This window comes from Dipodomys spectabilis, unplaced genomic scaffold (assembly GCF_019054845.1).
Source record: "Dipodomys spectabilis isolate Male_0828 unplaced genomic scaffold, ASM1905484v1 ptg000360l, whole genome shotgun sequence".
Taxonomy (NCBI): domain Eukaryota; kingdom Metazoa; phylum Chordata; class Mammalia; order Rodentia; family Heteromyidae; genus Dipodomys; species Dipodomys spectabilis.
The window spans coordinates 2,220,103-2,246,371 of NW_024871037.1; the positions used below are offsets into that span (position 1 = coordinate 2,220,103).

At 44.2% G+C, this 26,269-nt stretch overlaps 1 protein-coding gene across 1 annotated transcript in view; it reads left to right on the forward strand.

Moving 5' to 3' along the window:
* Positions 1-26,269, forward strand: part of Dag1 (dystroglycan 1) — a 43,746-nt gene that overhangs the window by 14,660 nt on the left and 2,817 nt on the right. The window contains exon 2 of the mRNA XM_042665846.1: positions 19,039-19,436. Coding sequence (XP_042521780.1) covers positions 19,152-19,436 — 285 coding nt within the window. The 5' untranslated portion in view covers positions 19,039-19,151. The remainder of the gene's footprint in view (positions 1-19,038; positions 19,437-26,269) is intronic.

Consider the following 26,269-nt stretch of genomic DNA (forward strand, 5'->3'; position numbering starts at 1 on the left):
CATTCACCATGATTGCTTAGGCAAGGTAGTAGAATAGTGTTTGTTTGTTTCAGTGGAAATATCGGGGGAATCAGATTCAGGGTCTTATGTATACTAATGAAGCACTAGCTCTCTTGAGCACCACCCTAGGCATTAGACTAGATTTTCTTCTCTGCCTCCCTCAATTCTTGACATGGCCCGTGCTTTTGCCAGGCAAGCACCCTTCGTTTGTGAAGGTCATACTATGGGGAGGAGAATGTAAAGAATTCCAGGGTCAGGGAGGTGTGGGCTGGGTCAGAGGAAGGATTGGAGAGGCTGCTGAGCACTGCTTGTAGGAGTGGGTGTCAGGCTGCCTGCAGCAGGCTGGGCAGTGGGGGTGAGGGCTGAATATTGTGTATGAGAGATTTATACTAATTAATATCTTTGAACACCGAATTTTCGGAACTCTGGTGCAATCAAAATGACATCCATGGTTTAATTGTTGGAGTTCAAACAGGAGTTAAACCAGAATTCCTGTGTAGGCTGCTCCGGTGTGCTCTGATGGTTGTGATTGGCTAGCAGCAGAGGTCTTCCGCAGGAATGCCCTCCCCTTATCTCAGGTGCCAGTAGGTAGTTGGTAGGCCCTAAACAAAATTATCCCAGGACCGAGGTGTGGGGTTTTTTTTGTTTTTTTTCTTTTTTGCCTAAGACTTTGAAAATCCACTGACAAAACTGAAGAGGTTTTACCAAATTGCTAGTAACTTAGTAGCGTTTTGATTTTATTGACACTATTTGCATTTTTTAAACATTGAAACATAATTTACTGGTAACTGCATCCATCATCAATGTATAGCTTGATGTATTTTTGTGCTTGGTGGAGAAGGTCAGAAACCTGTGGGCACCAGTTTCTGTTGGGTTAATTATTTGTGCACACAAGTTAGGCTGGTCAGTGAGAGAGTTCAGAAGTACAAGTGGGCTGGTGGGTGTTTGTTCTGTGCTTATGCACACAACTGTGTATGAACAGAAAGTTTTTCCACCCTGGGCCCCAGGGCCCTGGAGGGTACAAACCCCTCCACAAGCTGGGCTCCAGCATTTCTTCCAGACCTTGTTGATTAGTTGGTGGGCATAAGAAAACAACTTAAATTTGGGAACATGATTTAGTGTGTGTGTGTGTGTGTGTGTGTTTTTCAGAACAATGTCTCTACATATTTGTGAATCCCAAAATAATGGACATCTTCTTTTGTTTTTAGTTACCCGTATCTGTGTTCCTGCTGTCTTAAGTCTAGATTTGTTTTTTTTGTTTTTGTTTTTGCTTTTTTTTTTTTTTTTTTTTTTTGGTCTGGTCGTGGGGCCTGAACTCTGGGCCTGGGCGCTGTCCCTCAGCTCTTCAGCTCAAGGCTATCGCTCTACCACTTGAGCCACAGCGCCACTTCCGGCTTTTTTTCTTTTTGCTTATGTGGTGCTGAAGAATCGAACCCAGGGCCTCAGGCATGCAAAGCAAGTGCTCTACCACTGAGCCACCTTCCCAGCCCTAGTCTAGATTTGTTTTGGTCTAGGAGGTGCCATGGCTTAGAGGACTGTCTTTTTTTTTTTTTTTTTTTTTTTGCTGGTCCTGGGGCTTGAACTCAGGGCCTGGGCGCTGTCCCTGAGCTTTTCTGTGCTCAAGGCTAACACTCTACCACTTGAGCCACAGCGCCACTTCCAGCTTTTTCTGTTTATGTGGTGCTGAGGAATCTAACTCAGGGCCTCCTGCATGCAAGGCAAGCACTCTACCTCGGAATCAAATTCCCAGCCTAGAGGACTGTCTTGAAGGGCATTGTACAGGACTACAAAAATAAAAACAAAGAATACTGTAGATACTTCATTATTTGGAATTAGCCCACAATTTTTTTTTTTGGGGGGGGGGATGGGGCCTGAACTCTGGGCCTGTGCACTGTCCCTCAGCTCTTCAGCTCAAGGCTAGCACTCTAACTCTAGAGCCATAGCTCCACTTCTGTCTTTTTCTGCTTATGTGGTGCTCAGGAATCAAACCCAGGGCCTCATGCATGCAAGGCAAGCACACTACCACTGAGCTACCTTCCCAGCCCTAGCCCACAAATTTTCATAGGAATTTTTTTCCCCCGAGGGAGTCAAGTTTGACTAAAAAAAAAATAGTGCTAATGTTTTGATTCATTAATTGTTCACTATCTTACCCTCCTATATTTCCTCCTGCTGGCTAACTATTAAATACTATTACTCTCAGCTTGAATTTATGATAGCTGCTGCCCACTGTGTTCTTTAATACAGCAGTATGAAAAGGGCAAACTGCTATGTCAGGTTCTTTCAATGTGTCCCATCTTCCTTACTTTCTTTTTTGTTTGTTTTTGTTGGTTGTGGGGATTGAACTCTGGGCTTGGGCGCTGTCCCTGGGCTCTTCAGCTCAAGGCGAGTGTTGTACTGAGTGAGCCACAACACTACTTCCTATTTTCTAGTGGTTAATTGGAGATAAGAGTCTCACAGCCTTTCCTGCCTGGGCTGGCTTTGAACCTGATCCTCAGATCTTCACCTCCTTAATAGCTGACAGGGGTGAGCCACTGGCGCCCAGCTGAAATTTTTATGCTTAAAGTATTGTACAGAGAGGTTATGGTTTTGTAATGAGTTTTCCTTCCTTCCTTCCCTCCTTCCCTCCTTCCTTCCTTCCTTCCTTCCTTCCTTCCTTCCTTCCTTCCTTCCTTCCTTCCTTCCTTCCTTCCTTCCTCCCTTCCTCCCTTCCTCCCTCCCTCCCTCCCTCCTTCCCTCCCTCCCTCCCTCCCTCCCTCCCTCTCTCCCTCCCTCCCTCTCTCTCTGTCTCTCTTTCTCTTTCTTTTGCCTGGGTGCTGTCTCTGAACCTCTTTGTGCTCAGGGCCAGCACTCTACTACTTGAGCCACAATGCCATTTCCAGCTTTATCTGAGTAGTTTATTGGAGATAAAAGTCTCATGGACTTTTTTGCCCAGGCTGGCTTTAAAACATGACCGTAGATCTCAGCTTCCTGAGTAGCTAGGATTTCAGGTATGAGCCACCAGCACCCAGCTATGAGTAAGTTTCTTTTTGGACAGTGTCACTGCTTCTTTTGCTTTTCCTCAGTTTCCTCTTATTCCCGCCCAGAGTTGCCTAGTTCATTTTCCATATAATGTCTACTGAGTACCATGACTACCATTTGTTCATTCTTAGGCCAAAAGTCTGGAAAGACCAGGCAGCTGTGGCATCATTGTGAAGCTTACAGAGAATAGTAATAAGGGATCTGATCGTGATAAACACTGCATGAGTCTTTCCTCTATCTAGTGCTCTGGTCTCTCAGCTTGGTGATGGTCTAATCTGGGCTTTTTTCTTTTTCTTCTAGGAGGGAAGGCTCCTGGGAAGGAAAGATGAACCTATTTTTAACCTAAGGCAAACATAGCTGGATGTAGTAATTTCAGGTCCCAGTATGACATTTTCTTCCATTGTAACCCAAGTCACTTTTGAAACAAGTAAACAACCCCCCCCCCCCATTTTTTTGGTGTATTTTGTATTTATAGTATTTCTGGAGAAGATGCTTGTAAAATTCTCTCACTTCCCCTCGTAAATTTGGAGGGCTTAGGGACACTTGAGTTGTGTTGTTTGGGGTTTGGTGCCTGTAGTCTACACCATAATGGACAGTTGCTGGGGTGTGTGGTAAGTGTGGGATAAGGTTTATATAAGCTTGTTCGAGTTCACAGAGCTCATCTGTGGACTTTGTTTTTACAACTGTCAATAAATAGCCCTGCATTGGCAGGGGGTCTAGAGAGGATGGTTGTGCTATGTCCCATATCCCACATTCCTTTGTCTTCCCACTTAAATTTTTTTTCCTGCTAGTTCTGGTCTCTGAGCTCAGGGCCTGGGCTTTGTCCTTGAGGCTGTCTGTGCCCAAGGCTAGTGTTCTACTATTGGAGCTACAGTACCACTTCCAGCTTTTTCTGCTTATGTGGTACTGAGGAATCGAACCCAGGGCTTCATGCATGCTAGGCAAGCACTCTACCACTAAGCCACCTTCCCAGCCCGGTAATTTATTTATTTTTTAAGTTTCAAGTGGTTTTTCTTTTTTTCTCTCTCTCTCTCTCTCTCTCCTTTTTCGCTCATAGCTGCACTGTACCACTTGAGCCACGCCTCTACTTTCAGCTTTTTGTTGGTTAGTTGGAGATAAGAGTCTTGAAGATTTGTCTGTCCTCGCTGGCTCTGAATCTTGATCCTCAGATCTGAACCTTCTGAGTAGGTAAGAATATAGGCCTGAACTGCTGGTGCCTGATCCCAGTAATATCTTTTATTTCCTTATATGGTTAGGTACAAAATGTTGATTTGTCTTCATGATCAGCTCTGATTGAGGAGTTGGTTGTATAGTTTTTTTTTCATTTTTTATTTTTTATTGTAAAGATACTATACAGAGGGTTACAGTTACATGAGTAAGGTAATGAGTACACTTCCTATTGAGCATTGTTACCCCCTCCATTGTTTTCCCCCTACCATCTGTATAGTTGTTTTTTCTTCATAAATAACGTGATTTATGGGAGAGTATGAGTCTACTTAGATATCACCAGATTTGAACCCTCTGGGTCAGTATCCTGTAATTTTGCGCGTTAGGGAATTGAATTCAGAAGGCAACTGCTGTATGCATCTACATCATTCCTATATTGGAATTAGTGTCATCTTACTTGAAGAGCTTTTTTTATGTTTTATCTTTATCACTTCTTAGTTTCCATTATTTCTTTGTTGTTGTTCTTGTTGGTTGTGGATCTTGAACTCTGGGCCTGGGCACTGTCCTCAGCTCTTCAGCTCAAGGCTAGTGCTCCACCTCTTGAGTCACAGTGCCACTTACGGTTTTCTGGTGGTTTATTTGAGGTAAGAGTCTCACAGACTCTCAAAGCCTGCCCAGGCTGGCTTTGACCGTGATCCTCAGATCGCAGCCTCCTGTGTAGCTAGGATTACATGTGAGCCATCAGCACCTGGCTTAGTTCATTAAAAAAAAAAATATTTATGTGACACTGAGGAATCAAACCATTAAGCCACATTCCAGCCCTAGTTCATGTTTTTAACTTACTCAGTGGTGTAATAAATTCCTTCAGTTATTCAGTTTGCTTCCTGGATTGTCCCTGGTTTGGTCAGTGAGTGCCCCTTCTAGCTAGCTGGTCCCTGTATTCTTTTGAGGGTCTTTGTCATTGTCTGAGTACTTAGTGGTGCAGCATGATTTTAGGCTCCTGTCCCAGTGTGGCCTCAGCTTTTTTCACGATGATCCTTTTTTTGTAAGTTTGTGTCTTGGAGTAGGAGAATAGTGTCTCTCTATGTTACCCAGATTACTGATCCTCCTGTCTCAGCCTCTTAAGTATATGGTTTCTTTAACTTGGAGTGGCATGTAGAAACCTGGAGATATGAGTATATGATAGATATTTCTTTTTTTTTGTTAGTCGTGAGCCTGAACTCTGGGCCTGGAAGCTGTCCCTTAGCTCTTCAGCTCAAGGCTAGTGCTCTACCATTTGAGCCACAGCACCACTCCCCATGATATATATTTCTATTTACTGAAAAATCTTAAAAAAATTAGTCTGATTTTAAAATAAGTCTGATTTTTTTTTTAAATTTGAATACTTAACTGTGGAGCTGAGGGTTTAACTTTAATAGAATGCTTGCCTAGCATGTATGAAGCTCTAGGTTTAACCTAAAAAAAAAACAGAACTGCCATTGAATAAAGGGAGTGTCTAATTCTTTGCTTTGTTTTCAGTAGAAAAGGAAAATGATGAGAATAAGATGGGTTTTATTTATTTTTAGTGGTACCTCATGCATGTTAAGCATGCATTCTCCCACTGAGAGCTATACCTCTAGTTTCTTCTAAGAGATGGACTTCAGAAAACAGGTCTTTCTTGCCTCAAAAAAAAAAAAGTATCCTTTTCTAATTGATGAGAAATAAGAATCACTGAGTTAGTTTCTAAAGAGGAAGGATGTATATCTGAATGTCAACGTGAGGAACTCTTGTTCTGGGGTATGTCCTCCTTAAGTAGATCAGCCCCTTGAGGCAGTGCTATTTGTACTATTGTCAGGACTTTGCATATAGTGTCCCTTGTTATATGCAGTCTTTGACATAGTTCACCCACAGTAGGTGCCAAATTTCATGGGAAGACATGCATCTGACCTATGTTCTTGTGTACACTCATTAGATTATGAGCACATCAGATCTGGACCTTGTTACTATTCTAAGAATTCAAGGAAGCTGCAAAGTGTCCTGTTGGAAAGGTTTCTTGAAGCAGCGTTTAAGAGAGGCTGAGCCCTGGCGTAGGAGGAGGAGTTAAAAAAAATTCCACTTAATAGATGCTTGCTTTCTTTTTTTTTTTTTAAGGAGAAGGCTCTCATATCTGAATGTAGCATTGTAATTAGTCCTATCTTTTGAGGTGGTATTGTCAGAGTGTGATTGGTATAGTGGCTCCAAGGTGGAGTTGGCTGCCGTTTCTGGACTAGAGGAGGGAAAGGGGCTGTGTGAAAAGGAGAACGTAAAAGTCACTAGGAAGCCTAGAGTTGCTCTGGGAACTCTCAGTGCACATGGAGTTGAACAGGTGGCTCCCCCCCCCCCCCCCCCCCCCCCCCCCCCGCTCCTGCCGCCTGTGGGAAGTCATACAGGGTCTTAAACTCAGCAAGTGATTGGACTTGACCCATGGGCAATAGTTGTGAGCTGCTTGTACCCATGTGATAGCAGTTTTGGCTTGGGTGGTGAGTTAATCTAGAGAGCTGTGCTTTCAGTTCTGGTCTGAATCTGGTGTGGATCTGTATGTGTGTGTGTGTGTGTGTGCGCGCGCGTGCGTGCGTGCATGTGTGTGTGTGTCCATCCATCTGTCCAGCTGGATATCCTCATTCTATAAGCTTTGTTTCCCCCTATCTTTAATAGTTTGGTTTTTTTTTTGGGTCGATTGTGGGGCCTGAACCCTGGGCCTTGGGCACTGTCCCTCAGCTCATCAGCTCAAGGCTAGAGCTGGACCACTTGAGCCACAGCACCATTTCCGGCTTATGCTGTGCTAAGGAATCGAACCCAGAGCTTCTTGCATGCAAGGCAGGCACTCTACCACTGAGCTACCTTCCCTCCCCCCCCCAATTTTTTTTCAAGTAACAAAAATTTTACAGAAGAGCTGAGGGACAGCGCCCAGGCTCAGAGTTCAAGCCCCACAATGGACAAAAACAAAACAAAAAAACCCAAGCACTAGTGGCCTATACCTGAAATCATAGTTACTCAGGAGGTTGAGATCCTGAGAATTGTAGGTCATAATCAGTTCAGTGAAAAAGTCCATCAAACTCCCATCTCCAAAATAATCAGGAAAGGCTGGATTAGAAGTGTGGTCAAAATGGTAGTTACAGCCAAGCAAGCAAGCTGAGTAATTTTTTTTTTTTTGCAGTTGAGGGCCTTGAACTTGGGCCTGAGTGCTGTCCCTGAGCTCTATTGCTCAAGATGAGCACTCTACCACTTTGAACCACAGCTGCACTTCAGTGGTTTTTGAGTAGATAAGAGTCTCACAAGAACTTTTTTGCCTGGGCTGGCTTCGAACTACGATTCTCAGATCTCAGCCTGCTGAGTAGCTAGGATTACAGGTGTGAGCCACCAGCACCTGGCAAGCTGAGTAATTTTTTTGAGGCAGAATTCAAACCAGGTATTAGCAAAGAAGGAAAAAAAAAGTATAGTAGAAATATAAACCAGTAACAGTTGTTTATTGTTATTAGCAAATGTTATGTTCTGTGTATAATTGTGTGTGCTAGACTTTTGTAGGACTAGCAGCCCAATAGTTCAAAGCCCGGGTTGGCTTTGAACCACAATCCTCAGATCTCAGCTTCCTATGTAGCTAGGATCCTAGGCTTGAGCCACCGGTGCCCGGCTCGCATTAGGTTTTACACTGTTGTCACCACAAAAACATGAGTAATGCATTGTGCTATGTCTAGGGTGTTAGGTATTTTTCCATTATAACTTTAGAGGGCCAACATCGTAGATGGGATCTAAACATTGTTCTGTGGTGCGTGACTGTACTTAGTGATGTATATGACTTTTTTTTTTTTTTTTTGGTAGGTGGTGGGGCTTGAACTCTGGGCCTGGGCGCTGTCCCTGCACTCTTTAGCTCAAGGCTAGAGCCACAGCACCACTGTGGTTTTCTAGTGGTTTATTGGAGATAAGAGTCTCACAGACTTTCCTGCCTGGGCTAGCTTTAAACTGTGATCCTCAGATCTCAGCCTCCTGCATAGCTAGGATTATAGGTATGAGCCACCGCCGCCCAGCTAGGCTTGATTCTTGTTTAACCTTTTTTATACTACCTGGGCATTGGTAATTATTTTCTAATTTATTTTTTTTTGTGCTGGCACTGAGGCTTGAACTCAAGGCTTCTCGCTCTCACTTGGCTTTTTCACTTAAGGCTGGTGTTCTACCACTTGATCTATACCCCCACTTTTCATTGACTTTGCTGGCTAAATGGAGATAAAAGTCTCATGGTCTTTTCTACCCAGGCTGCCTTGACTTGCAATCCTTAGTTCTCAGCCTCCCGAGTAGCTAGAATTACAGGCATGAGCCAGAGCACCTAGTTCATCATTGGTAATTAAAAGACTTGGACCATGTTATGAGAATGTGCTCATAAAGCATCTTGTAGTATTTTTTTTCTGAAGTCTTAATTGGTATGACTCAATAATATTTTTGTCTTGTTTAGCTTTGTTTATACTGGGGATTCAACTCAGGGCCTTAAATGTGGTTGGCAGGTACTCTATCACTGAGCAATCCCTTTAATTCCTGAGTAATTTTTCCTAAAATATTCATTCATTCATTCATTCTGGTGAAGTATCTATAACATAAAATATACCATCTTGTTTTGTTTGTTATTTTGAGATAGGATCTTGCTATGTAGCCCAAGCTCACCTCAAATTTGCAATTCTTCTGCCTCACAGTCCCTAAGCACTGGGATTGGAGGTATGCTTTACTATTTCTGGTCTATCTTAACTTTTGTTTATTTATTTACTTTGGTCATGGGACTTGAACTCAGGGCCTGGTCACTGTCCCTAAGCTTTTTTACTCAAGGCTAGTGCTCTACCACTTTGAATTATAATGCCACTTCCAGTTTTCTGGGTGTTCATTGGAGATCAGAGTTTCCCAGGTCTTTTCTGCCCAAGCTGGCTTTGAGTCAGGATACTCAGATCTTGGCTTCCTAAGTACCTAGGAATACAGGTGTGAGCCACTGGCACATGCCCCCCCCCCCCCTTTTTTTTTTAATTTTATTGTAAAGATGCTGTACAGAGGGGTTACAGTTACATGAGTAAGGCAATGAGTATATTACTCTTCCTCCCCCCCCTTTTTTTTTTGGTGCTAGTCTTGGGGCTTGAACTCAAGTTTTGAGTACTTCCCCTGAGCTTTTGTGCTTAAAACTAACACTCTACCACTGGCTAAATGGTTAATTGGAGATAACAGTCTCAGGGACTTTCCTGCCCAGGCTGCTTTTGAACCTCCATGTTCAGATCTCAGCCTCCTGAGTAGCTTGGATGTCAGCTACTGGTGTCTGGCTTGTCTTAACTCTTTAAAAAGTGTGTGTGTGTGTGTGTGTGTGTGTGTGTGTGTGTGTGTGTGTGTGTGTGTGTGTGTGTGTGTGTGTGTGTGTGTGTGTGTGTGTGTGTGTGTGTGTGTGTGTGTGTGTGTACTTGCTGAGAATTGAACCTAGGGTTGTGTCCATGCTAAAGCACACCCTGTAGCACTGAGCTGTATCTTCAGCCTAAAACAAATTTGAATTCTAAAAAAAAAAACAAAACACAACATAAAACCTACCATCTGAATAGTTAAAAGTAGTAAGTAATATTTAACCACAGCTTATGGAGTTCAGTGAAGTGTAGATGAACTGTTTTTTCCAGTGAGCCCTATCACATAAAATGTTAAAAAATCTACTCAGATTGAAGCTGTGGTCCTGTAAAGAAAGACTGTTTAGCTCTGGGTTTTGAGCCGTGTCTTCCCTTTGTCTAGGACATGTTTGCATCTGAGCCAGTTTATACCCAGGTGTTATATCTTTGTTTCTTTCAATGTTTGCTGGAAAAAAACCCAAACTACCATTGGCAGAAATCACTACCCTTTGTAGATCCTTGCATTTGATATCTTCTGTAGGTGGGAATTTATAAGCATTTTCCAAGTGAGAGAAATGTTCCAAGTAGCTTTCTGTTAGATGGACTTTTCACGGTACTTGCTTCTCAGAAGTGGCAGCTTTCTCTCCTGCATATTTTTACCTTTAAATCTCTTGCTATTTGTGTGACCCTGGATCCCTTTGATTGATTGGTTCCTCCATCCCCTTGATTGCTGACTTCCTAAAACCTTAGAGTTAGTCCTATATCACCAAACACGCCAGGTAGGAATTTGTTCATGACTAGAGCAATCGTGGGTGAATCCTTAAATTTTCACCAATGACTTGGTTTAAGACCTTTTATCAGATGTTAAAAAGTGTTTATAAGCAGAGAAATATGCCTGTCTTTTTGGTATTTGGAGCCAAAATAAACAGTGACTTTACAACTATTGTTTTTCCAGTGTATTAAGTATATTCTGTTGGCCATCAGATTGAGCCTCTTTAAACTAGTTAACCTTCCAGAATTTCTGTATTAATACTAGACTGACAGTTAATATTTCACTTTAACTTCTGGGTGGCGTGGAAAAAAGCTTTTGTTGTTGTAACCCTAGATAGGTTATTAGTTAGGATGTCGGCTTTTTCACTTTTCCTACAACCACTTAAAACAGGGACCTGAGATTTTATTACTTTAGTCTTGTTTTAAAATGGAAATCCGCCCCCCCCCCCCCCCCCCATCTTGGGGCTTGAACTCAGGGTCTGGGCACTGTTCCTGAGCTCTTTTGCTTAGGGCTAATGCTGTACCACTTTGAGCCACAGCTCCACTTCTGCTTTTCTGGTGGTTAATCAGAGATAAAAAGAGTATTACTAGCCAGGTGCTGGTGGCTCACGCCTGTAATCCTAGCTCTTCAGGAGGCTGAGATCTGAGGATCAGGGTTAAAGCCAGCTCTGGCTGGAAAGTCTGTAAGACTCTTATCTCCAATGAAACACCAGAAAACCAGAAGTGGCGCTGTGGTAGATCGCTAGCCTGGATTGAAGAGCTGAGGGACAGCGCCTAGGCCCAGAGTTCAAGTGCCATGACTGACTCCTCCCCCCCAAAAAAAAAAGAAAAAGAAAAAAAGAGTCTTAGGTACTTTCCTGCCTGGGCTGGCTTTGAACCTGGAGCCTTAGATCTCATTGTCCTGAGTAGTTAGGATTACAGGCGGATAAATAGTAACAATTTTGACAGATTAGGGACTGTTTTTAGGTAACATGCCTTTTTTTTTTTTTTTTTTTTTTTGTCGGTCGTGGGGCTTGAACTCTGGGCCTGGGCGCTGTCCCTCAGCTCTTCAGCTCAAGGCAAACGCTCTACCACTTGAGCTACAGCGCCACTTCCGGTTTTCTGGTGGTTTATTGGAGATAGGAGTCTCATGGTCTCTCCTGCCCGGGCTGGCTTTGAACCGCGATCCTCAGATCTCAGCCTCCTAAGTAGCTAGGATTACAGGCGTGAGCCACCAGCGCCCGGCTAGGTAACATGCCTTTTGGGACTACTGGGCCTCAGGACCTTTGCTTCATGCTGTGTGATTAGAAACGTGTTAAATCTTAACTTTTCTTTCATTCTTGGAAAGTAAGAACTAGTAGCTATATTCTTTGCAATTTTTGGTTTAAAATATGTGGAAGTTTTAATTCATTGGGTTTTTCAGCCCATGACAAAGCATTAAGATGATTGCACATTGACTTGGTGCCTTAATGTGCTTTTGTTCCTCACATTTATTGAGTAGAACACATTTAGTAACTGGGCTTCGGTGTGTCTGGGGCACTCCTTAGCTCTAGGGAGGTAGCCTGAGCAGAGAACTACTTGTCTCCTGGGCTGGAATGCCAGTGGAGTAGAAACTTTATACTTCCCAGGCACGTTAGGCTGTCTGGTCAGCGTTGGGTATAAGGGTCGAGTGCTTTACTCTTAACTGAATGTCATGCTTCAGTTACATCTAGATAGAGATTATTAGTATAGGTGAGAGGCAGGGCTAGAATTCTTTCCTGCTGAACTATGCCTTAGATGATGGCTTGCCATCATAATACTTTTTTTTTTTTTTTTTGCCAGTCCTGGGTCTTGAACACAGACCTGAGCATCGTCTCTGAGCTTCTTTTGCTTTTTCTGTCTATGTGGTACTGAGGAATTGAACCCAGGGCTTTACGCATGCTAGGCGAGCACTATACGCAATGTGTGCCACATTTCCAGCCCACTGTAATAGTTTTGATTCCTCAGTTGTACTTGATAACTAATCTGGTAAATCAGTTACCTTTTAGGCAATTATTTATGCAGACCTGAGTTTTTTACTTTTGCGTATCACTCCAGAGTCCCTCATTTTTAGATTTTTAGATTTTTAGATTAAGTTGTCTGAAAGGTTTTTTTTTTTTTGTGCTTGTTCTGGGGCTTGAACTCAGCACTATCTTGACCCTGGGCACTATGTTGTCTCTCAAGTTTTTTGCTCAAGGCTGGTGCTCAACCACTTGTCACAACCTCCATTTCCATCTCTTAGGTGGTTCATTGGAGACAAGAGTCTCACAGACCTTCCTATCCAGGCTAGCTTCAAACCAATATCCTCAGATCTCAACCTCTTGAGTAGCTAGCATTACAGGCATGAGCCACCAGTGCTAGCCTATGTGAGTTACTTTATTTGTTATTTTGTCTTTGTGCTTGACCTAGGGCTGGAGCTCAGGGCCTTCCTTATTCTGATCTTTTTTTTTTCTTAAGGACAGTGCTTTTACTACTTGAGCCACACCACCTCTTGTAGCTTTTTTGGTAGTTAATTGGAGATAAAGAGTCTCATGGGCTTTCCTGCCTGGGCTGGCTTCTATATAAAATCCTTAGGTCTGTCTCCTGAGTAGCTAGGGTTACAGGCCAGTGCCTGACTTCTGTGAACTATTATTACTATTATTATTATTATAGTCGGTCCTGGGGCTTGAACTCTGGGTGTGGGCGCTGTCCCTGAGTTCTTCAGCTCAAGGCTAGCACTCTACCCCTTGAGCCACAGCACCACTCCAGCCTTTTCTGTTTATGTGGTATTGAGGAATCGAACCCAGGGCCTCATGCATGCCAGGCAAGCACTCTACCACTGAGCCACCTTCCCAGCCCCTGTGAATTATTTTATTTATTTATTTATTTTTTTTGGGTCCGGTCGTGGGGCCTGAACTCTGGGCCTGGGTGCTGTCCCTCAGCTCTTCAGCTCAAGGCTAGCGCTCTACCACTTGAGCCACAGCGCCACTTCTGGCTTTTTTCTTTTTGCTTATGTGGTGCTGAGGAATCGAACCCAGGGCTTCATGCATGCAAGGCAAGTGCTCTACCACTGAGCCACCTTCCCAGCCCCCTGTGAATTATTTTTGAGAGAGGATCTCACTTTATGCCTGACTGGCCTGCATTTGGAGCCACCTAATTGTACTTTGTTGTTGCAAAGATAGGTGTGCACCCAGCCATTGTGCTTTCCTTGTAGCTTGGAAGGGAATAACAGATATACACCACTATGCCTGGCTTGTGAACTCTTAAGCTCAGACTTTCCTTCAACTGCAGTGTCCCCAATTTCTGCCTAAGTAAGATTTCCAACACTGTGTGTGTGTGTGTGTGTGTGTGTGTGTGTGTGTGTGTGTGTGTGTGTGTGTTTGTGTGTGTGTGTGTGTGTGTGTGTGTGTGTGTGTGTGTGTTGTGGGGCTTGAACCCTGAGCCTGGGCTCTGTCCCTGAGCTCTTCAGCTACAGGTGAGTGCTCTACCACCTGAGCCACAGCACCACTTCTCATTTTCTGGTGGATAATTGGAGATGAGTCTCACAGACTTTCCTGCCCAGGCTGGCTTTGAACCACAATCCTCTGACCTCAGCCTCCTGAGTAGCTAGGATGACAGGAGTGAGGTACCCTGCTCACTTTTTATTACCTTGAGACAGGACCTCTTACCTCAGCCTCCAGAGTGCTGGGATGACAGGAGTATTCTACTCTGTCAAGGCTCTGTCCCTAGGATGGGATTCTGAAGCTGAGGAATGGATCCTCTGTCTCGCAAGCTTGACTTTGTGTCACCCTGTATACCATGGCTGGTGGGTGGGTGTGTTCAGAGCGCCCAAGGTTCCGAGAGGGCCTTCTTTATGGAATTAGATTTCACTGGCATCTAGGGCAGCAGTAAGAGCTCCAATTTAGTTGTGGGCATGGCTGCTGGCACGGGGAGTGGGTCTCTTGCGCCACTCATCTCTCAGTAAAGCTTTGGCCGTTCTTGTCAGCCAGACAAGTCCAGCTGAAATATGTTCTTGAGTGGCTCTGAATAGATCCTGGTGTGCCATGGTGTTAGAATGTCAAGAAGCCTAAACACTTTTTTTGGGGGGTGCCAATCCTGAGATTAAACTCAGGGCTTGGGTACTGTTCCTAAGCTTTTGTCCTCAAGCCTAGTGCTCTACCTACTTGAGCTACTACCATTTCTGGCTTTTTAGGTAGTTAATTGGGGAAGATAAAAGGCTCATGGACTTTCCTATCTGTGGTGGCTTCAAACCGCAATCCTCAGATCTCAGCTTTTTGAGTGGCTAGGATTATAGGTGTGAGCCACTAGTGCCTGGCTAACGATTCTCCTGACTATGGTTGAATGTTGGCCTTTCTTTAAGCCTTCATCCCTATAAACATGAGTAGAAGGATCTCAGCAGTGACCAAGTGTGTGAATATGAGACTTGTATTAAAAAAAAAAATCCTAGCTGTATGCCAGTGGCTCACACCCATAAGCCTAGCTACTCAGAGGCTCAGATATGAGGATCACAGTTTGAAGCCAGCCCAGGCAGAAAATTCCCCAATTAACCACTCAAAAAACTAGAAATGGTTCTGTGGCACAAAGTGATAGAGCGCTAGCCTTGAGCACAAAGAGGCTCAGGAACTGTGCCCAGGCCCTGAGTTCAAGCCCCATGACCAACCCCCCCCCAAAAAAAAAAAATTCAGAGGAACACTCTAACACAGGTGTGTAGATAGCCCACTGAGTTCCTAGCACAAGCCGACTTGACCCTTGTTTGTAGAAAGCCAGCATCTGAAAGACACAGCTTCCTTTTTTGTCAAATTACAAAAAAGATCTTTTCTCCTCAGAGCATGGAAAACCAACACATAGTAGTTGGACTTGTGCCCTGGACATTGCCTGCCTGCCTGCTAAATGGAGAGCACTTAGTCATGACCATGAAATAGACACCCTATGTCATCCTGTGTCCTCAGATAGCAGACTGAGCTTATACTCTTGTAGGGCAGGGTGTGGCGCATAATGCATGCTGTTTTTCACATAAGATTTAAAAAATAAGAATCAGATTAAAAAAGTAAAAATGGGGGCTGGGAAGGTGGCTCAGTGGTAGAGTGCTTGCCTTGCATGCATGAGGCCGTGGGTTCGATTCCTCAGCACCACATAAGCAGAAAAGAGCCGGAAGTGGCATTGTGTGGCTCAGGTAGTAGAGTGCTAGCTTTGAGCTGAAGAGCTGAGGGACAGTGCCCAGGCCCAGAGTTCAGGCCCCATGACTGACAAAAAAGAAAGAAAAAAAATGGGAAAAGTAAGTAAACTAAATTAAAGATATATAGGTTTTTTTGTTTTTGTTTTTTTTAAAGGAGCCTGTGTTTTCCTCTTGTCTGGATACCTTGGGAGTGCTGGTCATACTTTAGGGATTACAACAGATATATCCTTGTCCTCCCTCATTTAGTCTCCTTGGGCTGTTGATTGAGCTGAGCCATTTACTAAACAGAGTTACAATGTACAAGAAAGGAAAAGCCCAGTAAAAGAGGCACTACGTAAGCTGGGTGTGGTTTTATAGGCCTGTAATTCTAACACTCAGGAGGATAAGGCAAGAGGATCATGAATTTGAGGCTGGCCTGGGTTACATAAGGAGACCTTGTCTCAAAAAAAAACAAAAACAAAACCCTATGTAACAGTAAAAAGCAGAACAAGACACACACACACACACCCACAAAACTAAAGTTATAAATTAAGATAGTGTATAAGAACAGAAAAATTAAAAAGTGATACCGGGGCTGGGAATGTTGGCTGAGCAGTAGCATGCTTGCCTAGCATGCACAAAACCCGGGGTTGGATTCTTCAGCACCACATCAACAGAAAAAGCCAGAAGTGGCATTGTGGCTCAAGTGGTAGAGTGGTAGCCTTGAGCAAAAGGTTCTGAGTTCAAGCCCCAGGACTGGCACACACAAAAAAAAAATGATACAATAAGCTATAAAAATGCTGCAAAAGGGACAAGATACTAAAAATAAAAATAGAAAAAAAACATGAGGAACCTGTGTTCTTTCATTCAAGGCTATTTCTCAAGGCTAGCATCCTATCACCTGAGCCACTGTACCATTTGGAGCTTTTTCTGAGTAGTTAATTAAAGATAAGAGTCTCATACACTTTCCTGCCTGGGGCAGGCTTCGAAAATTAAAGATAAGAGTCTCTTACACTTCCCTGCCTGGGGCAGGTTTCGAACTACAATCCTCAGATATCAGATCTCTTCTGAGTAGATAGCATTATAGGCATAGGCCACCAGTGCCCAGCAAGGAACCTCTTTAAACTTGGGGTGCTATATAGGTACCTGAGGAGAAGACTCTTACCAGAGTATGAAAAACATTAGACATTGAGAAATCAGGATATTTTCTTCCTTGCCTTTCCTGGTGGAGGACCATGCAAATGTCTTTGATAATTAAGTACTTCTTGGAATTGCTTCCCATCAGGTCTCTGTAGTCATTTGGACCTTGGTAGTGAATGTAGCATTTAATTCTGGTGAGTCCGTGTTAGATAAAAATGACCCAGCTGTGTACTGATGTTAGAGAGGAAAAGTCATAGCAAGGAATGTATCTGAAGTCCTGGGAAGGCTGGCTGGTTGCAGAGGGTCTCTTGGAGCTGGAACAAGGCAGTAGAAAAGGAGAAGAGTAAGGGGGGGAGCCATACCAAATTAGAAAACACCTGAGGCATGCAATTTTAATTCCTTTCTCCTTTGTGTTTGATATGTTTTTGTGAGCCCTCAAAGTGCAAGCACTGGTTTAGGAGCTATATACCAGGCACTCTGCTTGCAGGAACAGCAATATATTTAAACTTTAGTAACATAGGTGTCAAGAAATGGAGAGAGGCTCAATGCTAGCATAGGTGTCAAGAAATGGAGAGAGGCTCAATGCTAGTGGCTCACACTTGTAATCCTAGCTACTCAGGAGGTTGAGATGATCAGGATTAAGGTTCAAAACCAGATGGGCAGAAGAGCCTATAAGACTCTGTCTCTAATCAGCTAAAAGCAAAGCTAGAAGTATGGGTCAGGTGGTAGAATACCAGCTGAACAGGCAAGTGAAGTGAATGGGAACCCTTGAGTTCAAATCCTGATATTGCACAAAACAAAAACAACAACAAAAAGCTGTCTGTTTGAGGAAGTAAGTTCTAAAGTTAGAGACCCTTATGACATTCCCCTTTTCCCCTTTTTCTTTTCAAGTGATTATAATCCTGAATTTGGCAGTTTTTATGATCAAGTGCAAAGTTTTATTTCTTGTATATTAATTCATAGACAATGTAATTTATATGTTTTATATAAATGGTATGTCTTTCTATATGGCTTATGTATTTTTAATTTTTCTCTCATCTCTCTCTCTTATTTTTGCATTGCTGGAGATAGAACACATACAGTGCTTTTTTTTTTTTTTTTTTTTGGGCTGTGGGGCTTGAACTCAGGGCCTGGGCACTGTCCTGAGCACTTTTGCTCAAGGCTAGTGCTTGAGCCACAGCTCCACTTCTAGTTTCCTGGTAGTTAATTGGAGATAAGTGTCTCTTGAGAAGTGGCACTGTGGCTCCAGTGGTAGTGTGCTAGCCAAAGAAGCTCAGGGACTGTGTCCAGGCCCTGAGTTCAAACCTCAGGACTGGTAAGAACAAAACAAAACAAAAAGTCTCATAGACTTTCCTGCCTGGGCTGGCTTTGAACCACGATTCTCATATCTCAGCCTCCTGAGAAGCTGGAATTACAGACATGAGCCACCAGCTCCCAGCTTCTTAGTGAGGTTTTAATATGAGTTAGGTTAAACCTTGTATTAGTTTCCTAGGGCTGCTGTAAAAAGATTTTCACAGCCTTAGTGGCTTCAAATAGCATGCACATTTATTCTCTTATAGTTCTGGTCTCCAGAAGTCCAAAATGAAGGTGTTGGCAAGGACTGAGCTCCCTCTGGAGGCTCTGGGGGGGAATCTATTCCTTGCTTCTTTCTTTCTTCCTCTTTTCTTAGTCAGTTCTGGGGCTTGAACTCTGGGCCTGGGTGCTGTCTCTGAGCTCTTCATCTCAAGGCAAGTCTTCTACCACTTGAGCCACAGCGAGCGCCACTTCCTGTTCCTTGCTTCTAACTTTTTGTGGCTGCCAGCATTCTTTGACATTCCTTGGTTTGTGGCTTCAGCACTAGTCTCTGCCTTAGGTTTCATGTCAGTATCTCTGTTTCACATCTCTATCTCATTCTGTGTATGGGGAGGGATTAGGGTGGGGGGAGGAGGGACCCCACAGTAATTTCCTCTGACGATTGTGATTGAATTTAGATCCTACCCAGATAATCTCACCACGTCAAGACTCTTACTTTAATCACCTTTGCAAAGACTCTTTTTCTTTATAACATCTTTACAGGTTTCAGGGATTAGGGCCTGAGATCTTCTAGTGGTTGTTATTTACTCAAAGCCTATATACTGATTTAGGGGCATCAGTGTTTTTACTATGGGTTTCAATCTTTGCTTTCTTTCAACAGTGTTTTATAGTTTTCAGTATACAAATTCTAGACATACTTTGCTAGATTTCTGCCGAAGTATTTCCTTTTTTTTTTTAATGATTTAAATGTCATATTTTTAATTTTGGTGTTCACATGTTCACTGAAGTATAGAACAATGTAATTAGGGGACTAGAGTAGTAGCTTAATGGGGCGGTATGTGAGACAGGGTAGACGTTCTTGGCAGAAGCATTGGGGGTTAGTACATGACTTTGAATCAGTGACCATTGCTGAAATGTGAATCTCCTCTTCTTCTTTTACAGACTCTGGGTGTTCTGGGATGGAGAAAGTATACAGAGGGTGAGGACCCAACTGCGGGACCATATCACTTGCTTCCTTCCTTAGCAAGATTATCAGCTTGAGCAAACTCAAGCCCATGCTAAAGATGTCTATGGGCCACTCACTGCTCCCCCTCTGGGGGAGGACCTTTCTCCTTCTACTCTGCATGGCCATGGCGCAATCCCGCTGGCCAAGTGACCCTTCAGAAGCCGTCAGGGACTGGGAGAACCAACTGGAGGCATCCATGCACTCTGTGCTTTCCGACCTTCATGAAGCTGTTCCCACCGTGGTTGGCATTCCTGATGGCACAGCTGTCGTCGGTCGCTCATTTCGAGTGACCATTCCAACAGATTTAATTGCCTCCAGTGGAGAAATAATCAAGGTGAGACTGGATATGAAGTGCAAATGAGGGACTCTCATCTTCCATTTTAATTTTGGTGCCTTTTCCTAAGGTCTCAGTTGTAGCAGGCTGCAGTAATTCTGGTTTGCTCCCATGTTGAAGGACTCACCATGGAAAAGCCATTACTATGCACTGTGGACAGTCTCTTGGTTGTTGGCTTAGGGATTTTTGTTAAAAAGCCTGGCATGTGTATAAGAAAAAAGTCACCTTTCCTAAACCATAGTGGTAAGCTCTAAAATACAGAACTTGTAAGTACTTTGAACTCTGTGTGTGTGTGCGCGCGCACACGCACGCGTAGGCGCATGTGCACACATGCACATATACATGTGCTGCTACTGATGCTTGAACTCAGGGTCTTGTGGTCTTGATTGTTGTTGTTGTTGGTTTTTTTTGTTGGTTGTGGGGCCTGAACTCTGGGCTTGGGTGCTGTCCCTCAGCTCTTCAGTTCAAGGCTACGCTCTACCACTTCAGCCACAGCGCCACTTTTGGCTTTTTCTGCTTATGTGGTGCTGAGGAATCGAACCCAGGGCCTCATGCATGCAAGGCAAGCACTCTACCACTGAGCCACCTTCCCAGCACTTGATTGTTGTTTTTCTTCATAGCTGGCCCTCCAGAATTTGTTCAGTTCTGTGGTGAGTCTTCTGGGTTTATCTGCCCAGTCTGGCTTTGAACTAGAGTCTTTAGAATTCAGGTTCTCAAGTAGCTCGGATTATAGATAGGAGCCATCAGTACTTGGTTTGACTGAACTTTTTCTCCTTTTTTTTTTTATTTACTTTTTGTGCCAATACTGGGGCTTGAGCTCAGGGCCGAAGTGCTGTCCCTGAGGTGGTTTTGTTTTTTGTTTTTTTGTTTTGCTTTTTGTTTTTTTGCCAGTCCTGGGGCTTGAACTCAGGGCCTGGGTACTTCTTTTGTTCAAGGCTAGCACTGTACTACTAACCCCAGCTCCACTTCTAGCCTTTTCTCTTTATGTGGTGCTGAGGAATCAAACCCAAGACAGCTCATGCCTATAATCCTAGCTGTTCAGGAAGCTGATATCTGAGGATCAAGGTTCGAAGTCTAGGCAGGAAAGTTCATGATACTCATCTCCAGTTAGCCACCAAAAAGCCAGAAGTAGAACTGTGGCTCATTGGTAGAGTGCTAGCCTTGAGCACAACAAGCTTTGGGAAAATGTTCAGGCCCTGAGTTCAAGCCCCACAACAGGCATCAAAAACAAACAAACCAAGACCTGGGCATTTGGTGGCTCATGCCTGTAATCCTAGCCACTCAGGACGCTGAAATCTAGTCCCTGTGAGACTCTTATCTCCTATTAACCATTGAAAAACTGGAAGCAGAGCTGTTGCACAAAATGGTAGAGCACTAGCTATGAGCAAAAGAGCTCAGGGATAGTGCCCATGCCCTGAGTTCAAGACTCAAAACTACAAACAAACAAACCCCAAGATACAGCCAGGAATGTGACTTGGTGCTAGAGTGCTTGTCTAGTGTACATAACGCTCTGGGTTCAATCCACAGCACTGAAAAAATATGTAAATTAAAAAAAAAAGTGACGAGGCGCCAGTGGCTCATGCCTATAATCCTAGCTGCTCAGGAGGCTGAGGTCTGAGGTTTGTGGTTTGACGCCAGCCTGGGCAGGAAAGTCTATGAGACTCTTATCTCCAATTAAACCAGAAGTATTCCTGTGGCTCATAGTGGTATGGCACTAGCCTTGAGTGAGAAAGCTCAGGGATTGGGCCCAGGCCCTGAGTTCAAGTCCCAGGACTTACAAAATAAGATTAGAAGTGTACGTGTGTGTGCATGTATGTGCGTGCACATACTTTAGTTTGCTGGTTGATTTATATCTAATGTGGTTTTTAACCATTTGAGAACCCAAAGAATTCAAACTTTAGCGTTGCCACTTTCGGGGAAGCAATCCAGAGAACAAGGGATCTGAGACATATGTCCTGGCTGATGCACCAGGATGGATATTGGGTGAAAAAGGAAGCTTTTGTGTGAAGGAAAAATAGTCCTATCTGCTTTGGAATCCTGAAATTTCCCCTCAACTCTGTACATTTATATGGTAGACAGGCAGATAGAATATATCCTTTAATTTTGAATATCACCTAGAGTAGAAGTTAGCACACTAATTTCCTGCAGTGACAGATAGCAAATATTATAGGCTTTGCAGGCTCATAGTTTCTCTTTAACTCTTCAGATCACCAATATAATACAAAACATGTAGACAGCACATAATTGAATGGGTAGGCTATGTTCCAATAAAACTTAGGTATACTGAAAATGAAAATTTAATTACATACATATGTTGAAAAATATTTTTTTTCCTTAATCATTTGAAAGTAGAAAAGACATGTCACGTATGAATAGGTGGTGGGCCACATTTTGCCTATGGCCATAGTTTTCTGATTCCTGCCCATGGCATTGATTTCCTAAATCATGCCTATAATCCCAACACTCAGGAGATTGATTGAGGGGGATCGTGAGTTAGAGTCCAGTCTGTACTGTAGATTGAGATCCTGCTTAAGAAAAAAACCCAAAACCTGTCTTTTGAATTCGTACATTTTGGTTACATTTCTGTTATCTAGTAGAGTCTCAAGTATTTATGATCTGGAAGGGGGGATGAAGATCTACCCTGTCAGTACCCATTGCTTTGGATTATCAAAGCCTTACTGGTCATACACAAGAGAAAAACTAGCCTATGCTAGGCTCAGCAAAAGACTAAGCTTGAGCCACCAGCACTTGGCCTTCAACCGTTTTCCAATATTGAATGGTTTATAACTTATTGTTGCATTATTTATTCTGGTATTAAAATTATCTTAGATTTGGCCATTGGGAACAGCTTTAAGTAGGTTCTTGTGTTCTTGTGATAGCCTCTTGTTATTTATTTATTTTTTTTTGAGTACTTTGTCTCTGTTTTCTTTCTTAGGACTGTCACTTGATCTGGTGTCTCTCCCCCCCCCCCCCCCCCTTTCTTCTTGGTCAGTAATTACCTCCTATCTAAATAACCTAGTCTACAAAGGAGAAAAGAAAAGAAAACTGATCAGGCAGGAATGGGAAGATATAGGAATGGGAAAATATAGGTGGGTGCCAGTAGCTCATGCCTATAATCCTAGCTACTCAGGAGGCTGAGATCTGAGGATTGTGGTTCAAAGCCAGCCTAGGCAGGAGAGTCAGTGAGACTTTTATCTCCAATTAACCACCAGAAAACTAGAAGTGGTGCTGTGGCTCAAATGGTAAAAGAGCTTACCTTGGGCTGAAGAGTTCAGGGATAGGGCCCAGGCCCACAGTTCAAGACCCCACCACCTCCAACCCCGCTACCTCCCTGCCACGAAAAAAAAATCTGGGAAAATACCAGGTCCAAAAGAACATGAAAATCTCCTAACTGATAACTGTCTCCAGAGTGGAACACTAATACCAGCATCTGATCACTTGAAACGTGTGCCGGCTTAGAAGTTCAGAATTACAGTATCTGTTCTTTTGTATACTCTTTTATCAAGTGTCTGATTCACTTAAACACGTCCTTATGTACACAAAACAACATTTTTTCCCAGAGGTTCTAATAATTTTCAGTGTAGTCAGCTTAGGGACCCAGGATTTTAAATGAGGGGGGTGGGGAGGGGGGAGGAAGAAATTACAGCCCTTTCTGTTTGATGTGGTTTCCAATAAAGGCAAGCCGGCTCACACCTAGTCAGGAATCACAGGACCCCAGAACGACCTCATTTCCGGCTGAGTGAGGCTCCACAGTTGCCCCATTTGTGCTATGCCTCAGCTAACATCATGGTGGAAGCCTGCAACCCTCATCATCCTTGGCACTCAGCCTGCTCCTCCAAGAGCTGCAGAAGCTCAGGTTTAGTTCTTCCTCTTAGGATGATAGGGAGAGATGGCTTTACTTTGCATGAATCGACTAGGCTACCTAGCGACAGTCCCCTTCCACTGTCTCATTTTGATGAAGCTCGTGGAGGTTTTCATTCCTAGTTCCTCTCAGCCTCCTAGCCTGCAAACAATGTGGACTTGCCCTCAATCCAAGATGTCCGCAGGCTGGGAGCAGCCCTTCTGGGACTGTGCTCTCAGCTGCTGGCATGGGCCTTCTAATTGTTCCCCTGGTAACAATGGATACTCTTTTTAGCCAGGAAGAGGAGTTCATGAAAGGAGTATTTCTCTGGATGCTTGAGAGCTTTGTGGCAACCCTGCCTGCGTGAGATGAACTGCAGTTTCTTCCTGCCTCAAGTGGGTGTTCCCTGGCTCTGAATGAGACCCTTGTGTGAGCATGGCACACCACACCAGGAAATGTGGGTTGGCAAAGGAAGGCATCCTTGATAGTGGGCTGTCAGAATAGAATTTCCCCAGATTCATCAACTCAAATACTTAATGATAATATAGGCTTCTGTGTTTAAAAAAAAAAAATTACAGGGGCTGGGAAGGTGGCTCAGTGGTAAAGTGCTTGCCTTGCATTCATGAGGCCCTGGGTTCAATTGCTCAGCACCACATAAGCAGAAAAAGCCAGAAGTGGCGCTGTGGCTCAAGTGGTAGAGCCCTAGCCTTGAGATGAAGAGCTGAGGGACAGCGCCCAGGCCCAGAGTTCAGGCCCCATGACTGGGGGGAAAAAAAAAATTTACAAACTAGGTGAGTAAGTAACCAGCAAAAATCAGGGAGTAAAGATGTGGCTCAATTGGTAAGAGTGTTAACCATGAGTGAAAAAACCAAGTGTGAGCGCGAGACCTTGCAAGCCTTAGTACTCGCATTACTGACAAGAAATTGGAAAGAACAGGACAAAGTGAAAACACGTGATGTTAGGGATTGGGATGGAAAGTCTGATTTTGAGCATGTCCTGCTGCCTGCCCTTGATTGCTCAAGACTAGTGGTCTATGGCTTGATACACACCTCCTCTTCCAACTTTTTGCTGGTTAATTGGAGATAAGAGTCTCATAGACTTTCCTGTCCTGGCTGGCTTTGAACCACGGTCCTCAGATCTCAGCCTACCGAGTAGTTAGGATTACAGTTGTGAGCCACCGGGCCACCTCACTTTGGGAGGGAAGAGATTTTGTTTTTAGTTGAGACCAGTTTGCATCGGGTCAAATGGTTTGTAGCTCAGCTTAGAAGGGAACTGGCTGGGTCGGACAAATGTGTTCAAAATGTGGTCTGTGGCCTTGGTGTTTGTGGTAGAAGCCAAGTGCAGGTTGATACTGTTTGTCTACCCGCTGAACCATGGGTCTGCCTCTGCTTTACCTGAGTCCTTTTCCACTCTGGTACTGTACCTCATCTAAGGAGAAAGACCTAGGTCCGTAGTTAGTCCAAGCTAAAACTGTGCCGTCCGTCTCCCTGTGGCCCAGCCATATGGTGGCTGTGTTCCTCATCTGCAGGAGGCTCTGAGCAGATTCGGCTCACCGTTGCAGTTCATGGCACAGGAACAGGGCAATCCTGGGTATGAGTCAGCAGCAAGACTCAGACTTCTTGAAAGGGACTATTTCCTGCTTCCTTCACCATGTAAAGAAAGCAGTCCGATGGCCACCTCATTTTCCAGTATTTCCAAAGTGTTGTCTATGGTCCACGGCCAATAGATGGCTGCAGGTTGGCCCAGCTCTGCAGCGTGGCTGAGGAGCGAGGGAACTGAAGGAGAGGGAGCTGAATGATCAGGAGTTGTTGCATTGACCAGCTCTGAAGGAAGGTAGAGACCTTGCTAGGAAAGGGTGCAGTGAGGAGTTCCCTCTAGCCTCAGATGTTGCTGCCCAACCCCTACTGGCTCCTGCTCTACCCAGAAGCATCTGTGCTCTATCAGAGGTGGAGGTGGAATCAGACAGCTTCATGAATATTGTGCTTTGGGCTCCCACTTGTAGCAAGTCCTCTTCTCTCCTCATGTTCCTCAGCTTCACCCACTCCTAGCCAGACAGGTTTTGGCAGGCAAGCAGCTCCCTGATTGTTCCTAGCCTCTCCCTGGTTTCTCATCAGATCCTAGCCTTCCCCCGACCTTCAGGCCCCATTTCCTTTTATGCTTTGGGTTATGAACAATGAGATAAGGTTCCACTGTGCATTGGGTCCAAAGTCATCTGGGAAGAAAGACTGGGGAGTGGAACTTGGACATGCCTTGAGCCTGTTGGTATGGCATTATTTAGTTTCCTGACAGTCCACAGGAGCAGGAAGGAATCAGAACTGGCTGTCAGTATGTGCCTTGTCCTATACTCCTATGAGGATAGGATCATTTCTCCCAGTTCTAAATGAGGACAGTAAGAGCTAACTTGGAGTCAGGCCTCAACCTGCCTGGAGCTTGGAGTCATAGAGGCAAATGGGGCTTCTTTCTGTTAGGCTGTGATTATGGGGATAGAATCCTGTATTGTCTGAAGGCTACTGTCTCTTAAAAGGAATTTCCCCATCCTTTGCTTCACTACTTGGCACCGGGAAGAGGAGAGGTGCTCCAGGGCCTCTTAAGTTTTGAAAGCTGGAGAGGGAATCGAGAGTTCCTATAGGTGAGAAGGTCTTGTTTTCATCTTCAAGCGTCTCTATGGTGAGTGAGGGCCAAAGTGAGTGTCTTTGAGAGGGAGGAACTGCCAGTGGGAAAGGACTCTCCAGGGATCATGGATGCCGCCAGCCTTTCAGGCATCCTTAGACTTTCCCTAATGGCCTTGAAAATCCAGACGTGCCAGCCTGCCTGTGACTTGGCCAGGTTCCTGTAGAAGTCAAATTGCTGTTGCCAGTCAAAATAAAGCTCCCCGAGTTCCTCCTTTTCTTCCTTGGGTGGTATTTCCCAGGCTGGTCCCAAATCCCTGGCTCACCTCTCTAGTCGGTAAGACTGGATATATATGAACAAGCCATCATGCCATGCGGAGAGC